Genomic DNA, 20,351 nt, shown 5'->3' with positions numbered 1-20,351 from the left:
TGGTATAAACGGTACCACCTCCCGTTACTCGGGAAGTAATATGCCTTTCGGTTGTAATTTATACGGAAATATCGGAGAACCGGTCGGAGAACCGGTCGGAGAACCGGTCGGAGAACCGGTCGGAGAACCGGTCGGAGAACCGGTCGGAGAACCGGTCGGAGAACCGGTCGGAGAACCGGTCGGAGAACCGGTCGGAGAACCGGTCGGAGAACCAATGGCACCCTAAACTTATCATAAAAAACTTACTTCTGAATTTAGTTCTATTTTCTTTTTTTCATGCAATACTTCGCGAAGTTTATTGAAAGTAACAGACATTGCTGGATCAACTTGTTCCATGTCAATCCATGTTATTGTGTTTTTTTTATTCAGTAACCACTTGTAGCACAAGATACTTAATGGGATGTCAACCTGAAACAATTTTACAGTAAAAAATAACAACATTTTTAGTGCACCATATGGTGTACAATTACCACACTAAAATATTGAATTTTTGAAATGACAAATTTTTACAATATTCTAAAACAGAACAAACAATCAATTACCATACGGCTATCCATTACAGCCTTGGCAAGAAATTTTCCCAAAAAGATAAATTTTGCACATATTAGCGAAGTTGCAGATAATTTCGTTGAACGACCAATTGGTACAGGGTACAACCCAACAGGAGAATGCACGTAATGGGGTTCTGACACAATATTAGGAACTGTCTCTACCGATGTCTTTGGTCTAGGTTCTTTCATGTTTATTTCACTCTCTGTGTATAAAGCAGAAAACAACCAAAAGAACATGTTTGTATCTCGTGTGTTAGTATATTATTAACAATAAGCGCTTACCAATAACATCACAATTTTCTTCACATCTCCATAACCCTAAATTAGATCTTTGTAGTTCATGACTTGTTAGGGTGTAGAATTCAAGTGTTGGTCCTAACCCAGTACCGACTTCATCATTAAACTGTATTTCAAGTAATGACCGTTCATGGGCATGTTCCTTAATTAATTTCTCAGCTTGTGTCAAAAGCAAATCGCGGTGCACACTACCCTAAAAAAATTAAGCAAAGTTGAAACGTTTTGACATCTAAATTTTAGTTTCTGCCAAAACAACCATATGTTTTATTTAAAAATACACTAAATGGTAAGGATGTGCAATTAGAGAAGAGAGAATTTGTTTAAAAAATGACAAATCACGTCTCATTATTTTTATTATGTTTTATTTTCTTGTATGTTTGACTGAAAGCAATTCGCGCTTAAACTTGGGCGTCATGCGTTCTGCTTCCTTTGCGCCTGTTTTCCTTATGTCCTTCCATCTTTTTTGATTTATTAAATAGCAACCAGCAAAAAATATCGCAGATCGTGCCGACCTTTATTTTTTCAATTTTCGGCAGTATTCTGTTGCTTGGTTCTTGAAGCAAGGAAGAAGAGTTAGTGGCATTAGTCGTTAATTCTGGAACAGTTCCTGTTTCAAGCAAGTACTGCATTGCATGGTCTCGATCAAATGAAGTAATGCGAAATAGTATCTGACGAACTTCAAATGACAGAATGAAGGGACAAGCATGGGCCAACTCGGTCATCCAAGGTGGAAGCTCACCGGTCATAATCAGCAATGGATCTATGATAATAAAACTTTTTAATAGATAAATTTGATCACAATTATTACAGAATTTGAAGGATTAATCTCATTAAATAATAATAAGAAAATAAATACATTCACATCACTCTTTTGTATAGTTAATTATGTAAGGTAAAATTACTAATATTAGTCAGATGCACTGCACATACAAAATTATATAATGTTTAATTCATATATCTTAATTGCTACATACCAAGAAGTTGTCTCCTACACTTTGCCACAAGTTTGTTATTGACAAAGTCACAGTTAGAAAGTAACTGACGATCAGTATTAATAGCAGAGGGTTCATACAAAGTATGCCAATATCGTGACAAACCATATAGAACTTTCAATAGTGCTAAAACCTGTAAATTAAACAATCCATTAAGCTAAAAGATAAAAATTAATAAAATATTTCAAATTAGGTATCCCAAAAGAGTTCAAAAATTATTTTACAATGTTGCCAAGGGGCACTAACAAAAAAAATAGTTTCCTTTATGCAATAAAGACAAAATACAAGTACTACTTTCCATGAAAAAAGATCTAAACAAATTCATAGCCTTTTTCAGAACTCATGCTGATTAAGAGGAAAAAGTTAGATTACTTTAGTATAAACAAGACGGTTTACCCGGCATTGGCTTGGCTGCATTTTGTATACTTAAATATATTGTAAGAAGGCATCAATCTGAGGTCTTATCACTATTCCTTATTAAGTTGTATCATTAGTAAATTTGCTGAAGTCTTAAGTTACAGCCAATGATTAAAAACAAGAATATGAAAATTTGAAATATAACCAAAGAGCAATATTACAGATAGCGTAACATCGTCGTTAACAGGACAATAATGCGAATTTTTTTAAATGGAATAACATCTTCATTTTCCCTAAACATTGCGCGGTGGTGCTACTTGTTCAGTAAACAAAAATGTCATATCATGTGATGTGTTTTTTTTGCATTTTACCATGACCGGAAACGTGTATCCTACGCTGTAATACAGCAAAGGTGTTAGTCTTCTCTATGGCATTCTAACTGTGTCTCAAATGGGTTAAACGAAGACTGGTGTGGTCTTCAAAACATTTTTAAAGCCTAAAAAGACTTGGCGAAGTTAAGACTTTAAGCACACTAGTTGTACCTGTGTTGCGATTATTGGGTGTATTTGTGATTTAGTGTTTGGGTTTACAATGGCTGCTTTGAAACAGAAATAACGAATATTAACAGCCACGAGTTTCCTGCCTTCGTACCACATCACTTGAAGATGTTTTGTGTTTTTAACCCTAGATGAAAATCACCGCTATGGGTATTCGAAAACGGGTGTGAATCGTCAGGGTATTTTCTTAAATAGACTTTTTTCACCCAATTTTCAAACCCAACACATTTTGGGGTAGCATTTAAAAATGTACAAAGTTAAAAGTTTTTGGTACTCACATCTTGACATGGATCGAAAGTTGAAAATGATGGGGACAATTCACTTTTAAGATATTCATACAAAGGTGAAGTCAATGTTGGAGGGATGCCACCTAGTATAAAATATTGGTTAAAGTGCAGAAAAATAGCAAAAATATTAATTAAGACGAGCCAGAGAGTTAAGATTTTTATTACAATTACGACATACTTTGCCAAAATGAATCCCTTTTTGAAGAATATTTTGCTGGTATATGTTGGCTCTCATTTGTCTTCTGGATATTTTGGCGATTTGGAACCAACATGTACCTAAAAAAATTAATATAAGGTTTAATGAACAACCTTTAATCATGAACAATTTGTGTAGTTTTTGCTTTATGTTTTGTGATATTTTTAGAGGCTGATGATGTTCTCATAGGAGTGAAATATATTTATTGTATCATCTAAAAAAACTAATTTTTGGTTTTAATGTTCTATAATTAGTTTTAATAAGTCGAATTACGGCAATTACTTTATTCAAGAAAAATTTTGATCATAAACCATATTAACATGCTTCAATATAAAAGTCATACAAATATTTTCAAATGACGACCCATGGCGACAATCAAACATATTTTGCAAAATAACTAACATAGCAAAAACGTTAAAGGGCTTATAACAGCGGTTGAATGACTTGAGACAAGAAAAAATACAATTTAATTTAAAATTTTATATATTACGAAGAAACAAATGCACAGCAAAGCTTACTGTATGGTATGAGTAGAATTCCAAACATGAGGACCAGCAAACAGACTTTCATTGTTACCATCATGTTCTCTGATTGACATGGAGTGGTCTACATTAGGCCTACATCCGAATTTCTTTACAGCCTTTTTAAGAAAAAAATAAATCACCTAGAAGTAAGCTTTAAGCCGTGGTGGACTCACCTGATAAACTGTCATGTTGCTAGGCAATTTGTTAGATCCAATGTATAAGTCAAGATGATACTTTTGAGGTGTTGCATGTTTAGAATTATCTACAACATATGTTGATAATCAGGTCAGGGAAATAAAAAAGGGAGCTTTAACTCAGGGAATTCCTAAATTAATGATTACAATTATAAAAATAATGCCAGCTCCCAAACTAATTCATGTGTCATCGTTCATTTCAGTAGTAAATCTATACCAAGACCACAAAATACGTGTGAGATTTTACGATTCCACTATCACCAGCGCAGTTTTCTACGTATCATGCACAGGACTATAATAAATTACGAACACGCTTTTCTCCATATGCAATACAAAACACAGATATTTTTTCCGTTTTTATTATGAGACGATAACGCGATCTAAACTGCACTGTGCGCCAAGCTAAGTGGTTGAGACTAGAAGTTACAGATCAAAAAAATTATCACAAAATAAGTAAAGGCAAAATAAACATATATTTAAGAAAATTAAAAAAAATGATACCACAATACTAATAATGGTCTATATTTTTTCAAATATAAAAAAAATTATAAAAAATATTAATATTTGCAATAAAATGAGAAAAAAATGCTTGATCCAAGATTTTAACTAACAAATTCGGGTTGCGCTAGAAAATACCTTTCCAGTGGTATAAAACTGGTTGTAAGTTTATTTGGGGAAAGGAGTTTTTAGCGTCGATAACCGATATTATTATTATTCATAACCGATCACGGCAATCTTGATACTGCTCGAGAGTCGTGACTGCTCGTTTTAAAAATTCATATTGCGCCTAACAACATCCGACCAAAATATTTCGACATTGCCCACAGCCCAAATAATAAAATATATTATCATTGAAAAAAAAGTGACTACGAATATAACAAAATACCTTCATCAGTTTTTCCATTTACTTCAATTTCATCTTCTGAATCGTCTTCTGTTGAGATAGATGGTTGTCCGGGGTCACTTGTATCTGATACAGTTAAGCCAAAACCTCTGGTCAAAAGGTAGCGCTCTATTGCTTGTACAAGAGCCAGCGGGTCCACCTGTTATTTACATGGAAGACAAATAATATTTTTTTGTTGCAAATTTTGCGTCAGTATTATGATTTAGGGAGAATCCGGCAAGTTTTAAAACAGACGAAGACTTTAATGGGCTAATTATACTAGATATATATTACCAAAGGTTTAAAATGCTAGCTCTTTAGTTAAATCCAACAGATACGTTCTACAACCTCTTTTAAACAGTAAAGTGACACACTTGGGTGCCGCTGAACCATTAAATAATGCAAGTTGGATATTTAGCAACGGACCGTTTTTCCTTAAACACAGATCAATTTTAATCACTGTGTAAACGTACATATCACTCTGCAAGAGCAGATTATAATTATTGTCAAGCATACTGCTTTTCCTGAAACAAAGCAAACGAAGTTATCCACAACTTCACACAAAAAAAGTAAACTGCAACTAAACATCTACAAACCCACCTTAACTGGGCCACCATTCCAAACTTTGGACTTTTCACAATTTTGATGTCTTTGCAATTGACACTTCAAATGATGCTTGGAGAAAAACTGCAATGCTTGAGAAACACTGTAAGTGATAAAACTCGTTACATTGTGTCCATAAACTAGCCTTAGTAATCAAAACAAAAGATAAAGGTAAGGATAATACCAATACTTGACTAAACTGGATTAGAGGCTGTTGTATATTTTATAAGGGGGGATAATTCGGGGCAGAGTTTTCATTGATGGTTTGATAGTGTGAGTGGGAGGTTATAAAAGGCGATATTTAACAGGCTTAATTTTAAATAATTATTTCACTTTGGTTTGTTGGTATAGGCCAGGATGGTCTAAACCCTGGCACGCGGGTCGCATGGGGCCCGCAGACACATTTCGTGCGGCTCGCAGAATGATTTTAGTTTACATAAAAAAATTTCAGTTTCGTTCATTAATTGCCGAACGATCGCCATGTTTTCTAGAGATATGATTCGTTACATCATGATAATGCAGTACTGTAAACAGCTGTTTTTGGTATTTATAACGTAACAGTGGTATAAAATTAGTTTTCATTAGAAGTTGGGTAAGGTAGTGTACTTGAACACAGTTAGCTACAACCACGTGTGACAGCAATCGCCACTTGGGCAGGATTTGTTGTTGTTTGACGATAGTAATAGGCCTACTTACGCTGAAAGTTATAAAATTAGCCAAGTACAACAATTCCTAATAAAATTGGTCTTGAAAGAAAGGTGACAGAGGGAAAAAGAGTGTTTAATTCTAACTGGGAGGAAACGTATTTATTTGGCGACAACAATGGTAAACCACAGTGTTTGGTGTGCTTTCAAGTATTATCTGTTTCGAAAGAGTTTAATTTGAAACAACATTACAACACCAAACATGAGGAAAAATACGGAAAATACCACGGGACTTCTCGGGAAGCAATTTTAAAAGAACTAAAGGGTAACTTCTTCAAACAAAAAAATATGAATTCCAATTTTGCCAAAAATGATTCAACCGCAAACATGAACGCATCATATGAAGTTGCATTAACGCTCGCTAAGCATGGTAAGGCTTTTCGTGACGGGGAGATCATAAAAGAATGTGCAATTAAGATGGCTCTTGCATTTGGAGATAAAAAAATTGCCAAAAAATTGAAAATGTGTCTTTATCCCATCAAACCGTTGCGAGAAGAGTGGTCGATTTAAGCGACAATGTTACTTCACAATTGAAAGAAGTTGTTCAGCAGTGCAAGTTGATCTCTCTGGCCTTAGATGAAAGTACTGATATCAGTGACATTAGTCAACTCCTAATTTTCATCCGCACTATTGATGAAAACTTTGTTGTTTGCGAAGAACTGCTCAAGACAGTTCCACTTCATGGGACTACAAAAGGCTTGGACATTTATAACAGCCTCGCCTCTGTCGTTGATGCATATGGAGGTTTTGAGAAATGTTCATGTGTTGTAACAGATGGTGCCAGGGCAATGACAGGAAGGAGAAATGGCCTGGTTGGCATTCTTAAAAGTCACGGTGTGGACTGCCTAACATTTCATTGCATCCTTCACCAAGAAGCACTATGTGCCAAAGTTTTGAACATGAGTGAAATTATGCATAGTGTTTCAGATATAGTAAACATCATCAAAGGGGGGAATAAGGCTCTTCGACATAGAAAGTTCACCCAATTCCGTAAAGACGCGGATGCAGAATATAAAGATATTCCACTATTCTCGCACATCCGATGGTTAAGTGCAGGCAAAACACTGAAATGCTTTTTTTCTTTGAGAAAATAAATTTTGACTTTTATCAAGAATGAAATAGGAGGGTTTCCTGAATACGTGTTTCAATTGAATGATGATAAGTTTATAGGTTCACTGGCATTCTTGACTGATATTACTAATCACTTGAACATCTTAAACATGAAGTTGCAAGGTAAGAAACAAAACATATCTCAATTGGTGGGATACGTTGAAGGTTTTCGCAAGAAACTTCTATTATTCAAGACTTCTTTGCAAAGAAATGATGCTACTCATTTTCCTTCATGCTATAAATTACTAGGTGAAGAAAAAAATATTGATTTCGTCACATTTTCCAAGAAAATAGGTGACATTATTGACGAGTTTAGCAGCAGATTCGCTTCTTCTTCTTTCGTGTTGCTTAGATATCTGGGCAGTGGCTTGTGAGCCACTGCGTGGTAGAGGGTTTTGCGGCCAATATCGCTGCCCAACCACCGGGACAGGAAAAGTTTGGACATTCTTCCACGATGTGGTTTGCCGTTTGTGTGGCTCCGCACTCACATAGTGGGGAAGGGGCAAGGCCCCATTGAAACATAGAGGAGGCAAAACGGCCGACTCCTGTTAATAAGCGGTTGCGTCTCACATTCGCTGTTCTCGACAGCTCTGGGGCGTGGTAGCGAGCCGCGGAGATGGATGCGTGTAGCTTTGTCTTGTTTGTTGACCATTCTTCTTCCCAGGTTTCCTCCTTCCATTCTGACGGAGTTTTGCCATCAAGGATTGCTTTCTTGAATGACTGTGCTGCGGTTACAAAGGAGTGTCGTGACTTCAGTCGCGTTGCCTGCGCACAGCCTGAGATTTTGCTGTGCAGTAGATGGTCAGGCCACAAGAGTGCCTTGCGCGATTGAGCAAAGGTTGCTCCCTTTGGCCTTATGTCAGTTGGCACAATCCCTGCTAGCACTGGGAGGTTGTTTACTGGGGTCGCTGTTAGACAGCCAGTGATGGTCCGCAAGCAGTTATTTATTGGCACGTCTAGTAGTTTGGTGTGTGTACTCCTGGACCATGCGGCCGCACAGTATTCTGCTGGCGCGTATACAAGCGCGAGTGCAGTAGATCGCAAAACATTGCTGCTGGAACCCCATGTTGTGCCAGCGAGTCTTCTAATTAGAGCTGCTCGGGATGAGACCTTGTTCCTCAAACCCTCCAGGTGTTTTCGATACGTGAGGGAACGGTCCAGTTTGACTCCAAGGTAGGTTGGGCACGGGTCAAAGGGAAGGTTGAAGCCGTTACATATGATGCGTATCTCCCTAGAGGCTTCCCTGTTGTTTAAGTGGAAGGCGGAGGCGACAGACTTTGTTTCGCTCAGCACCAGTCTCCATTTTTCAAGGTATGTTGAGAGTGTGCCGACATCCTTGATGAGAGTACTTTCGACAGTTTCCCAACTCCGGCTTGACGTAAGTATTGCGATGTCATCTGCGTATGAGTATTTGCAGGCAGTGGTTTGGGGAAGGTCATACATGTATATGTTGAAGAGCATTGGTGCAAGCACAGAACCCTGTGGGACCCCATTTCTTAGCCGCCTTAAACGACTTTGCTGGCCGTCGCTGGTACGGAGAATGAAACTCCTGTTAGAGCAGATTCCCTGACTTTGATTCACTGAAAACAGAATTGAAGCTTTTCAACAATCCACTGGAAGAAGTAGATAACCTACTGAGTCTCAACCGTCTTATGTCCAACAAGAATGATGTGAACTGCAATCAAGATCCTTTTCTTTTGTCAAGAAAAAATGAGCGTTACGACACCTTTTGGAAACTTGTAAGCTACGAGAAGTTTCCACGCTTAAGAGAACTTGCACTGAAGATGTGTTCCATGTTTGGTAGTACCTACATTTGCGAAAGCACTTTCTCAATTATGAAGCGGATAAAAAGTGATGTACGAAACAAAATAGCTGATGAAACGCTGGATGCCTGCTTACGATTGTCGACAACTGAAATCAATGCTGACATTGAAGCAGTAATCAAAAGCAAGAAACAATAAATTGTTTGGGTATTTTGCTTGTGCTTTATCTACATTTCCCTAATGTTAAAAAACACCGCTCTTGGCTAATTAGTTCGGTAAACTCGGCTTATTTAATATAGAGTTAAACTTGCAGTTTATTGATTACTTTGTGGAGTTTCCACGACTGCGGCCCGCAAGGCTTTCTCAAATTTTTTTGCGGCCCTTCATTCTGTCAACTTTGGACCACCCTGGTATAGACTAGATATTACGTGTTGTACTTTCCCTTGTCTTGTTTCTGTGAGCAAAAAACAGATTTGGCCGAAAATATCCAGCTTTACCTGTAAGCTTTTTGGCAACATGGAATAAACTAAAAATTGGTCTGAAACATACCAAACCAAACCAAAAATAATAAGTTTGCCGATATTTTACTCCCAAAATTCCCTAATTTGCACACTTAAATTTAAGTCCCTCAGTGTTAGGTGGTCAGTTGCTTTCAGTAACCCAGTGTAGTAAAGTATTTGTATTATTTTGTATTATATATATAACTGTTATATATGTGAGCACTTGTTTATTGTTAGTGCATTAGGAAGTGGTCTTCCAGCTGTCTCCTGATCGAAGCCAGGCAAATGCAATGTTGTGCTATTATTATTATTTTGGTTGGTGAGTAAAAATAGTAGTTTGACAGTACAAAAACAGTTTTAAAAGAGCTGTTACATCATAGCTTGACTAAACCCAATAGGTCACCAAAAGCTAGCCAACAAACATTTTACCTCTTGAAAAAAGGAGAGTATTTTAGGGGGGCAAAATTAAAATTCGGCCGTTTTTGTGTTTAGAGGTGTCTAAAAAACTAAAGAAAACATTGTTAAATAGTTTTCAATTATAAAGACAAATTATAGGTTGCTTCACAGCAAAATTTTGACCTTTAACTCAAAATAATTAACCCACGGGGGAAAAAATTTAACCAAAAATATAGAAATTAAAGTGATTTTTGATGGAATAAAAATTGCAAACAGAGTGGTGTACACTGCCTGGCAGATTTTTCATTTAAACTTGCGGCGGTAAAATATGTGGTTTTATAAGAGAAATAAGTTAATTTACTACGAGAAGCCTCTTTCTACAAGGCAAGTCGCACGCGCTTAGTTTCACTGAGACGAGACACTTTGCACAATGAATGTTGCACACGCTGGACAAAATAGGTACAGCAGGGAGCCAGCCGCTTCGCGGCCAGAATAAGGCAAGCGATATGAACAAATTCTGTATTGAAGGTTTTCTGCCGCTAGATTGGAGTATATAGCTGTAAAGAACAAAATCGAATACGTCACACTATTGACTTTTGTCCCCAATTAGAGGCGTATAGGGGTGCAAGAAAAAATTGCCAAATATTTTTAATTATAAAGACAAGTTATAGGTTTGCTTCGCAGCAAAATTTATATTAAGACCACTGGCAATCAATCTTGTGAAAGTGCACCATGTCCAACATATAACACGCAACTTTGGGCCACATCCGCTTTTGCCTGTTAAAGCAACGAAACTGGAAGAACAACATTGGGAGTATATGGACACTGACAAATAAGACCCGTTGAAAGAATATAGAATAACTAAGGAAAAACACCCTGGTAAAAGTATAGTGGAACTGCGCTATACAACCCCTGGTATAAAATAGTAGAACGGCGCTATAATCCCCTAGCAAAATATACAAAAAAATTTTTTTTTGGACACATGTTGCTTTTAAGGAAAAAAACATAGTTGGAACATGAAATTTTCACAACTGTTAAATACCCTCCCAAAGTTAAAATATGTTGTTTTGTAAGAGCAATAAGTTAATTCACCAAGACGAGACACTTTGCACAATGGATGTTGCACGCGCTGGACAAAAAAAGCACAGCAGGGAGCCAGCCGCTTCGCGGCCAGAATAAGGCAAGCGATATGAACAAATTCTGTATTTGAAGGTTTTATAGAATAACCAAGGAATAACACCCTGGTAAAGTATAGTGGAACTGCGCTATACCCCCCCTGGTATAATATAGTACAACCGCGCTATAACCCCCTAGCAAAATATACAAAAACCGCACACCCTGTCTAGTTTTTTTTTTTTTTTTTTTTTTTTCAGTCAATTTTTTGTGGCTCACTTTTGACAAGGAAAAAATCATAGTTGGAACATGAAATTTTCACAACTGTTAAATACCCTTCCAAAGTTGTTTCTAATATAAAAAAATTGCCCCGCTTCTAAGGGGTGGTTTTTAGGGGGGCAAAACTGTCATTTTTTGGTAATTTTGGTTTTAGGCACTTTTTAGAGATAAAAGAATGTAAAAAAAATGTGATATATTTATGGATGATGGATACATGACATATACAATGCTAAGGAACAAAATTTTAAACTTTACTCCTGAACTGTTCATCCGGGGGTTGAAAATGCAAAACACTTTAGGAAATTTCAATGATATATTTACACTAGAAGGAAATGACATAAAAATCTAAAAATTTCCCAAATGTTAGAGAACCATTTAAAGCTGATGTTAAAATAAAGTTTTACCTCTTGAAAAAGGGGGAGTATTTTAGGAGGGCAAAATTAAAATTCGGCCGTTTTTGTGTTTAGAGGTGTCTAAAAAAATATAGAAAACCTTGTTAAATAGTTTTCAATTATAAAGACAATTATAGGTTGCTTCACAGCAAAATTTTGACCTTCAACTCAAAATAATTAACCTATGGGGGAAAATAATTAACCAAAAATATAGAAATTAAAGTGATTTTCTGATGAAATAAAAATTGCAAACAGAGTGGTGTACACTGCCTGCCAGAATTTTCATTTAAATTTGCGGCAGTACAATATGTTGTTTTGTAAGAGCAATAAGTAATTTACTAAGAGAAGCCTATTTCTAAAAAAGGCTCTTTCTAAAAGGAAAGTCGCTCGCGCCTAGTTTCACTAAAATGAGACACTTCGCACAATGAATGTTGCACAGCAGAGAGCCGGCAGATTCGCGGCCAGAATAAAGCAAGCGATATGATTGAATACTGTATTGAAGGTTTTCTGCCGCTAGATACATGAAATTTTCACAACTGTTAGATACCCTTCCAAATTTGTTTCTAATATAAAATTTTCGTGCCCAAGAACTAAGGGGTGGTTTTTAGGGGGGCAAAACTGTCATTTTTTGTTAGTTTTGGTTTTAAGCACTTTTCAGAGATAAAAAATATAAAAATAATTTGATTTATTTATGGATGATGGCTACATGACATATACAATGCTAAGTAACAAAATTTTAAACCTTACCCTTGAACTGTTCATCCGGGGGGTCAAAATGCAAAACACTTAAGGACATTTTAATGATATATTTACACCAGAAGGAAATGACATAAAAATCTGAAAATTTCACAAATTTTAGAGAACTATTTAAAGCTGATGTTAAAATAAACATTTTACCTTTCGAAAAAATGGGAGTATTTTAGGGGGCAAAATTAAAATTCGGCCAGTTTTGTGTTTAGAGGTGCCTAAAAAACTAAAGAAAACATTGTTAAATAGTTTTCAATTATAAAGAAAAATTATAGGTTGCTTCACAGCAAAATTTTGAGCTACAACTCAAAATAATTAAACCATGGGGGAAAATAATTAACCAAAAATATAGAAATTAAAGTGATTTTTTGATGAAATAAAAATTGCAAACAGAGTGGTGTACACTGCCTGGCAGATTTTTCATTTAAACTTGCGGCGGTAAAATATGTTGTTTTGTAAGAGCAATAAGTTAATTTACTAATATAAGCCTCCTTCTAAAAGGCCAGTCGCACGCACATAGTTTCACTAAGACGAGACACTTTGCACAATGAATGTTGCACGCGCTGGACAAAAAAAGCACAGCAGGGAGCCAGAATAAAGCAAGCGATATGAACAAATTCTGTATTGAAGGTTTTCTGCCGCTAGATTAGAGTAGATAGCTGTAAATAACTAAATCGATTACATCACACTATTGACTTTTGTCCCCAATGAGAGGCGTATAGGAGTGCAGGAAAAAATTGTCAAAGATTTTTTAATTATAAAGACAAGATATAGGTTTGCTTCGCAGCAAAATTTATATTAAGACCACTGGCAATGAATGTTGTAAAAGTGCACCATGTCCAACCTATAACACGCAACTTCGGGACACATCCGGTTTGCCTGCTAAAGCACCGACCTTGGAAGCACATAATTGGGAGTAAATGGACAATGACAAATAAGACCCTTGAAAGAATATAGAATAACTAAGGAATAACACCCTGGTAAAGTATAGTGGAACTGCGCTATACCCCCCTGGTATAATATAGTAAAACCGCACCATACCCCCTGATATAATATAGTAGAATAGCGCTATACGCAGTTTTTGTTTTGCCATTGAAATCGTAGCTGAGATAGGGCGAGATTTTGTAGCTTTTGGTCAATAGGTCTATGGATAACTCATTTCATAGAGAGTTTGGTTTGAAGAGTTCAAAACCCGAATAAACCTGATGATGGTTGCAATATTTATATGTTTTGTCAGGAGGTAGTTTGTTACAGGTGTCGTGCCAGTGGTATATTTTCTAAGTGTTACATGTGCTTTCAATAAATAGGATAACAACTGAGTATATCTTTATTGTTTATGCTAAGAGTATGTTGTTTTAGGCTACATTTTAGTTTCTATGTTTCTTTTTTTGTTATTGCTTGCAAATGTCTCACCTTTGTATGTATTATCACAGAATGGGGTGTGGTAGATTTCCCAGGAGAATTGTTTTTTAGTTGTTCCCAGAAATATTTTTTTCTAATCATGCGGAAAAATAACCCAACCAGTGCTTTCTAAATGGAAACCTTGACTTGCATCCAAATCATTTTTTAAGTAAATTTATTCAAATTAAATTTAAAATTATTTTATTTTATTTTTAATATTTAATTTTTTTCTATTTTTTAATATTTAATTTTTGCTTCCTGTCACATAAAAAAAAATTGTCCAATTTACAAAAACCTCTTCAACCTGATCAATATTTTCATTTCTTTGAACCAACCCGTCAAAAACCTTCCCCTCAGTGAAATTTATATTTCATATTTGTTGACTTTTGACCCCCTTTGGCTTTAAAATGAACCCCCAACTCCTGGCCCAAAACCTTCAAATTTGCACTTTTTATATTTACTTGAATTATATACAGGGTGTTCCAAAAGAAACAGTGCAGTAAACTGATACAGAATGAGTAGAGAAGAAACTATTCCAGAAACAAATTATTCGCCGCAAAAAAATGTGAAATAATTAGGTTAATATCATGTATCAAATCCTAATGTTACAATAACTGTTGAGAATGTGTGCCACTAACTTTCTGACACAAATTGGAGCGTTTCTGCATATTGTCAAACACACATAGAAGTTTATCAGTTAGAAAAATCAAATTAGGCACAAAGCCTGAGTAAAAATTAAATTTAAAAAATGTTGCCAAGCTGAGACTTTAATGTTTAATGGCTTCCAGTAGTATATTTAACTAAGCAAAATTTATGCAGAGATTACAAAATATTGCATTTATTGTAGTGGTTTTAACACCAAGAATTTTCTTTTTTCAAACAGCTTTTTTTATATGTCAGACACAGTTTCTGCATGACCACAAAAATCGAATAAAAAGTCATTCCCTTTGTTAGACTTTAATGCTTGGTGTTTGAAAAAAAAATTATGAGGTGTAATTAGTAAATATGCAAATTATTTTGTAAAAGGTGGTTTATATAATGAAAATAATATTTTGGTCAGGTTTAAATGCTGTGCATTGGCCCGTTTGCATTAGAACTTCTTTATTAAACCTACCCAAGAGGAACAATTTAGCACCAAGAATATGTATAACGGTAAGTCGAAGAATGATTGCTACCACACGGGACATATCCTTAACATCCTTTTATTAGGCATTAAAACACTTATTTACACAGACATCATACAAAAACCTTACTCTAACATAAATTGACAGTTCTTTAGGCCAAGGCTTATTGGATTTTTACAGTGTGTTTAACTGCGCATAGGCCGTAGGCAGAATTACAAAATATTGCATTTATTGAAGCATTTTGAAAGCAGTTCTATGCTTAAGCAGGATTATTGTTACATTAAATGTAGTATGGTACCGGGATTATGCTTTCACTTGAATATCGCACAATTCAAACCATTGCTAACATGACTTTAGGTTTTACATTTGTCAGTGATTTCCGATCGATTTTTCACAGGTTTTTGTCAATGCCTTGCTAACCACTTAGGGGTCGTGAACTCCAGGTTTGAAGCCACTGAAATAAAATCTGCTCTTTTATCAGTAAACAATATTTTTGACTTTCATTTGCTGTACAAAAACCTCACCTGTGAGGGTTTACATGTAAAAACAAAACACTGAATTTATGGACAATTTATATTGTGTTAAAATTGTTATTAACAATCATTTTGTTTGAAATAATAAGTTATATTAGGGCTTCCCTTATCAAAAGCCCTTAGAATAGACCTTGAACCTCTAAAACGCATCAAAGTATGACATACCACCCAGGTGTATGTCTGAAATTTTTTCTATGATTTTTATTTTACATAAAACTCTAGTTAATTAGGTAGATAACTATCGCTAAATTTTATAATTTAAAAATATTGAATTGATTTCTTATATCACTGATGATGGCATGGGCATTTGCCGAAACGTTTAAACAATAAAGCATGTCGCTTTTTACGTCTATTTGGCCGTTATTTTCACCATTAAACTTATAAGCAGATCAGTATATAGTGTTCCAAAGTTCTATGTTATTTTATATAATTCCATGGTGACTATGACCAGACTATTTCTAAAGCAGTTTCTTACCGGCTAGATGTATTTGAAAAGTCATGAGAGTTGACGGAAAATTGTTCAAGCTGATTGACACATAGATTTAGTTTCTGAATAAGAATACGGATTGAGCCACAGTGGGAAGAATCTCTCAGATGAATCTCATTATCACAAAAGTAAGATACCTGACAAAAAAAACTTTAATTAGGTTTTACCAATATAAATAAGGTTCTTAATTACATGATAACTGCTGAAGGATTATTCAACAAACTCTATGCTATATAAAAAAAATACATACTGGTAAACCAACAAATGCATGCAGAAAACTCCTTAGCCTGTCATTCCTTAAAAATACAGGGTCCCTTTGAAAAGATCTACAATCTGGTGAGTTATCTTTTTGAGCAACACAACCATAAGTGCTGCTTATATTTTCAATAGATTGCGATTTCTTGTTGACATCCGAAGTCTGCTTAATATCTGTTTTGCTTCTTCGACGTGTAATCATGGAAGAGTGTTTCACATGATGCTTGGAGGTAACCTCTAAGTTACTAGATTGTGTGCTTTTATTATCTTCCATTGTTAAAAAACTCAAAAGAGACATAATAATGCCACTGTGTTGGATTTCAAATGGAGAAACATCGGAGTTATTGATTATATCACAGAGTCTGGAGAATTGTATGTGGACATTACTTGAGTTCTAATAAAATAAAAAAGTAAGAATATCATGTTTAAATACTAATCAAAACTAACAAAATCTTCATTTTAAACAATGGCTTACACTGCTTAATAAAGCACCAGATATTGCAGACAGGCGGTTTAGTATGGAATTCTCTTGAGCTAAAGCAATATTAGCAGATGGACTAGATTTGTTCCCACTTTGTCGAAAATAACTTTCAAGGAAAAGTTTAGCATTTTCTCTAATCCACTTTTTTAATTTTTCTTTTCTGCAAAATGGGTTGCATTTATTTGTTTAGAGTTTATACTTGGGATATGTGTGTATAGTTTTCAATTAAAAGTAATGTTAAAACTACTTTAAAAGACACAGAAAATTAGAAAAAAATACCAAATATCCAATATATGTAAAAAATAAGATGATTAAAAGTACGGAACAAAACCTATATAAACACCACAGTGCAAAATTAAACCCTAAAACATACTGGTTTTGGTTAATCAAAACTGTATTCGGACGATTGGCTAATGAAAGATCATCACATATTAATTGATTGTTGGCAGATGATGATGAAGATTCCAAAGAAGACTCTGAAGGGATTGTAAATGGGTTGATGGAATGCTGGGAATTACCACTAGATAATGAAGTTGTTGATCGTCCCCATTTCGTTGGGTTGAGATTAAAGAAAAATGAACCAGCAGAAGTTCGATTGCTGCTTGAACTTTGGCCTAAAGGTATACAAACAAGTAAATATGTTTGAAATTAGGACTTTGTATTTATTCAAATATTTCTTGCATGGTAATTTAGTTAAGACTGAACAAACTTTAACTTTGTTTTGTGCAATGGGTGTAAGGGTCAGCGAGATAGAATGCACAATTCAAAACTGTTACATCTATAAATAATTTACTTTGACCTTCAATATACTAAGTCAAAATTTATGGAACACAATCCCCAAACAAGAAAAGGATTCAGGGTGAACGGGACACAAGGCGGTGTCTCCCTAAATTATATATTTTGCCAATTTTCACTAGGAAAAGGCAAACATTTCGATGCAAAGCCTATTTAATAAGGAATTCTTTGTGACAAAAAGCAATCCTCACATAGCACTTTTTTTAAATGCAAGGTATGGCAACTACAGATGTTTAAAAAAACTATCTTAAAATGCCAACTCAATAGTTTTGTGGTGTGGTTTATAAGCCGATTTTGTTCACTTACAGTAATCATGTGTGAATGAATTAACAAAAATAAAAAAATCTTTATACATTGGTAAAAATATATTTATTATAATTAGGTAAGATTTGGAATAATGTGATAACTAGTGCAAGTATTTTTGACCTAAAAATGAGAAATTTTGACAATTAAAATTATAATTTTGACAAATTTTGACCTAAAAATATTTTTTTTTTATCAAAAAAGGAATTGGTATATTGCAAATCACCACCATAAAAAGAAAACAAATACGGTTGAATACTATTGTTCAAATCAAATACACAACTATATGAAGTAAAACAAAGTCCAAGCTGAAACTAAACCGATAATTCAACTAAATTTTGATTACCTATTTTTTTCATTTTTTTTATTAACTTTTAGCGTACAATTTTAAAACACTCGCTACAGCTTTTGTTAAATATGTAAATGATATTTGTGCATTTTGTAATCGATTTTGACCTGACATATTTTGACCTAAAATGTCAATCTTAGAATAATCTCCCTAATATGTAAGTAAGTAGTACAACTGTACAATGGAAATTAAATTAAAGACAAATGGAAACATAGCACAGTATATTGTCAGTAATTAAATAACTGCATTAAAAAGTTGTAGTTAGTCACTATAAATTGGAATATGCAATCTACTAAATTGTAAGAAGTGAGCAGGCTCAAATATAAACCAAAACACAAACTTGAGTTACTTTTATAATTAATAAATGTATTGTATATATGCGATGCGATGTGATACAAACACTAAAATTTTAAAACCAGCTGTGCCGTTCAAAATATTATAAAATATATTACTGCATCAAAATATTGCAATTTACTTTAATATAGAGTTAACTTTCCATATTCAGGGTCTCAGGGATATATTTAAAACACATGGTAACTTTAAATTAGTAGAAGTTGCAACATGGAACTGCCCTGAATTTTGTATACTTTAAGAAAGTAAATATCTAAATTTATAGAACTAGCATTAGCAGATAGACAAAAAGAAGGTCATTAAAACTTACTTTTAGATTTAGCTCTTGGTGGATCTACAGTGTCATCACTAGGTGCCATGGCAGCAGCAAAGGCCTTTGCCTTGGTAAGTGGGGGAGAAACCACTTGATCAACAGAAGATGCAATTTTACTTCTGTAAAACAATAACAGTTCGATCAATCAGAATTAAAAAAAAGTTAATGAAGCATTTTTTGAACAAAAACACATAGCTGTTGGATCACAAAAAACAAATTATACTACACATAAGTGTTTTTGTAAAAAGTGCAGTGACGTACTATCGCTGTGCAATTGCAAAAAAATGTTGGTCAGGAATTGTTATATATATATATATACTTAAAATGTTAATCGCCTTACATAACACAAATTAAGTGTTCGAATATATACTGCCATGGAAACAAATTAGCAGAAAACATAAAGGTATCATCAACTTTTCCATTGTAGATTTTCATGTTTGCCAAAAAACTAAAATTGCAAATAAACATATGCATTAAGCTAGAAACATCAAAAAAGCTTGTATATGGCTCTATTTAGGTGTAGATTCCAATGATAGGAAAACCTACAATATTTATCACCGCAGGTAGGTTTTGTTTAGGTCTACATTTTGTTTTTAAAATAATAAAACAGCTTAGTGTTGTCATATTGAGGCCTAATTTTCAAATTGGGCTTCATTTAATTATTTTTATTCATAAGAACACATGTTTGCCTTGAGAAAACAAAAAAAATGTATACATAAAATATGCATTATACTTAAAGTAAAATGGTAAAATTTGTCAATACATAAAAATCTAAAGGCAGGTTACCCATTCAAAGAGTTAAATATTTTAAAATTGTTGTGGCAGCAAAAAAAAAATTACTCCAGTCTGAAACAGCTTATATCCACACATAAAGACATAAAATATAATAAAACACTAAAAACGAATGACAAATCATGTGGTACATACTGGTCAGCTCTACTTTGGTCTTCTGAACCACCCAGAAATGTTGACTGTAGCCGCTTGGTCATGCTTCGGCGGGGAGAGTACTTCTTGCGAAACTTGTCTGACAAGCGACTAAAAATTTACAACTTTTTAAACCTGAGGTCGGCAACCTTTATCTAGCCGCGGGCCAAACCAAACTCAGCAAGTTCTTGACCCTTTTAATTTACAAGGAGACAGGATGCATTTGGCACACACAAAATAAAATATGAACATATTCCTTATACTCTTTTTGTTAATGTTTATCATAAAAGAATACATCAGCAAATTAAGCCTGCAGGCCATTGGTTGCCGGCCTCTGTTTTAAACCAACTAGAAAACCTGGTCATAGTGAGACAAAACATATCCCTATATAGTTGACTGGATTTGCACAAACTCAACTAAAAAAAGAAGTGCTTAATTTATTCTTTTGTAAAACAATTATAGTTATATTTTTCCATAAACAAAAAACGTTAAAAAAATAAAACCTACACATACAAAATGTAAGTGAATTTTTTGGTGATTTTTTTTTGGTTACTGGTAAACATAAACTAAAAAGAAAATGTCTTTATCAC

The 20,351-nt window shown here is 34.5% G+C and overlaps 1 protein-coding gene across 1 annotated transcript in view; it reads right to left on the bottom strand.

Moving 5' to 3' along the window:
* The window catches only part of LOC146148663 (E3 ubiquitin-protein ligase TRIP12-like), a 74,267-nt gene that overhangs the window by 4,796 nt on the left and 49,120 nt on the right, over positions 1 to 20,351 (bottom strand). The window contains exons 24-40 of the mRNA XM_083388087.1: positions 19,765 to 19,872; positions 18,835 to 18,956; positions 17,100 to 17,340; positions 16,721 to 16,886; positions 16,241 to 16,639; positions 15,979 to 16,127; positions 5,439 to 5,544; positions 4,842 to 4,998; positions 3,935 to 4,023; positions 3,756 to 3,877; positions 3,220 to 3,317; positions 3,033 to 3,124; positions 1,823 to 1,973; positions 1,361 to 1,608; positions 834 to 1,041; positions 543 to 754; positions 247 to 408 (exon numbers count right to left, since the gene is read on the bottom strand). Coding sequence (XP_083244213.1) covers positions 247 to 408; positions 543 to 754; positions 834 to 1,041; positions 1,361 to 1,608; positions 1,823 to 1,973; positions 3,033 to 3,124; positions 3,220 to 3,317; positions 3,756 to 3,877; positions 3,935 to 4,023; positions 4,842 to 4,998; positions 5,439 to 5,544; positions 15,979 to 16,127; positions 16,241 to 16,639; positions 16,721 to 16,886; positions 17,100 to 17,340; positions 18,835 to 18,956; positions 19,765 to 19,872 — 2,830 coding nt within the window. The remainder of the gene's footprint in view (positions 1 to 246; positions 409 to 542; positions 755 to 833; positions 1,042 to 1,360; positions 1,609 to 1,822; positions 1,974 to 3,032; positions 3,125 to 3,219; positions 3,318 to 3,755; positions 3,878 to 3,934; positions 4,024 to 4,841; positions 4,999 to 5,438; positions 5,545 to 15,978; positions 16,128 to 16,240; positions 16,640 to 16,720; positions 16,887 to 17,099; positions 17,341 to 18,834; positions 18,957 to 19,764; positions 19,873 to 20,351) is intronic.

This window comes from Ascidiella aspersa, chromosome 4 (assembly GCF_963924565.1).
Source record: "Ascidiella aspersa chromosome 4, kaAscAspe10.2, whole genome shotgun sequence".
Taxonomy (NCBI): domain Eukaryota; kingdom Metazoa; phylum Chordata; class Ascidiacea; order Phlebobranchia; family Ascidiidae; genus Ascidiella; species Ascidiella aspersa.
This window is presented reverse-complemented; position numbering and strand designations above follow the sequence as displayed.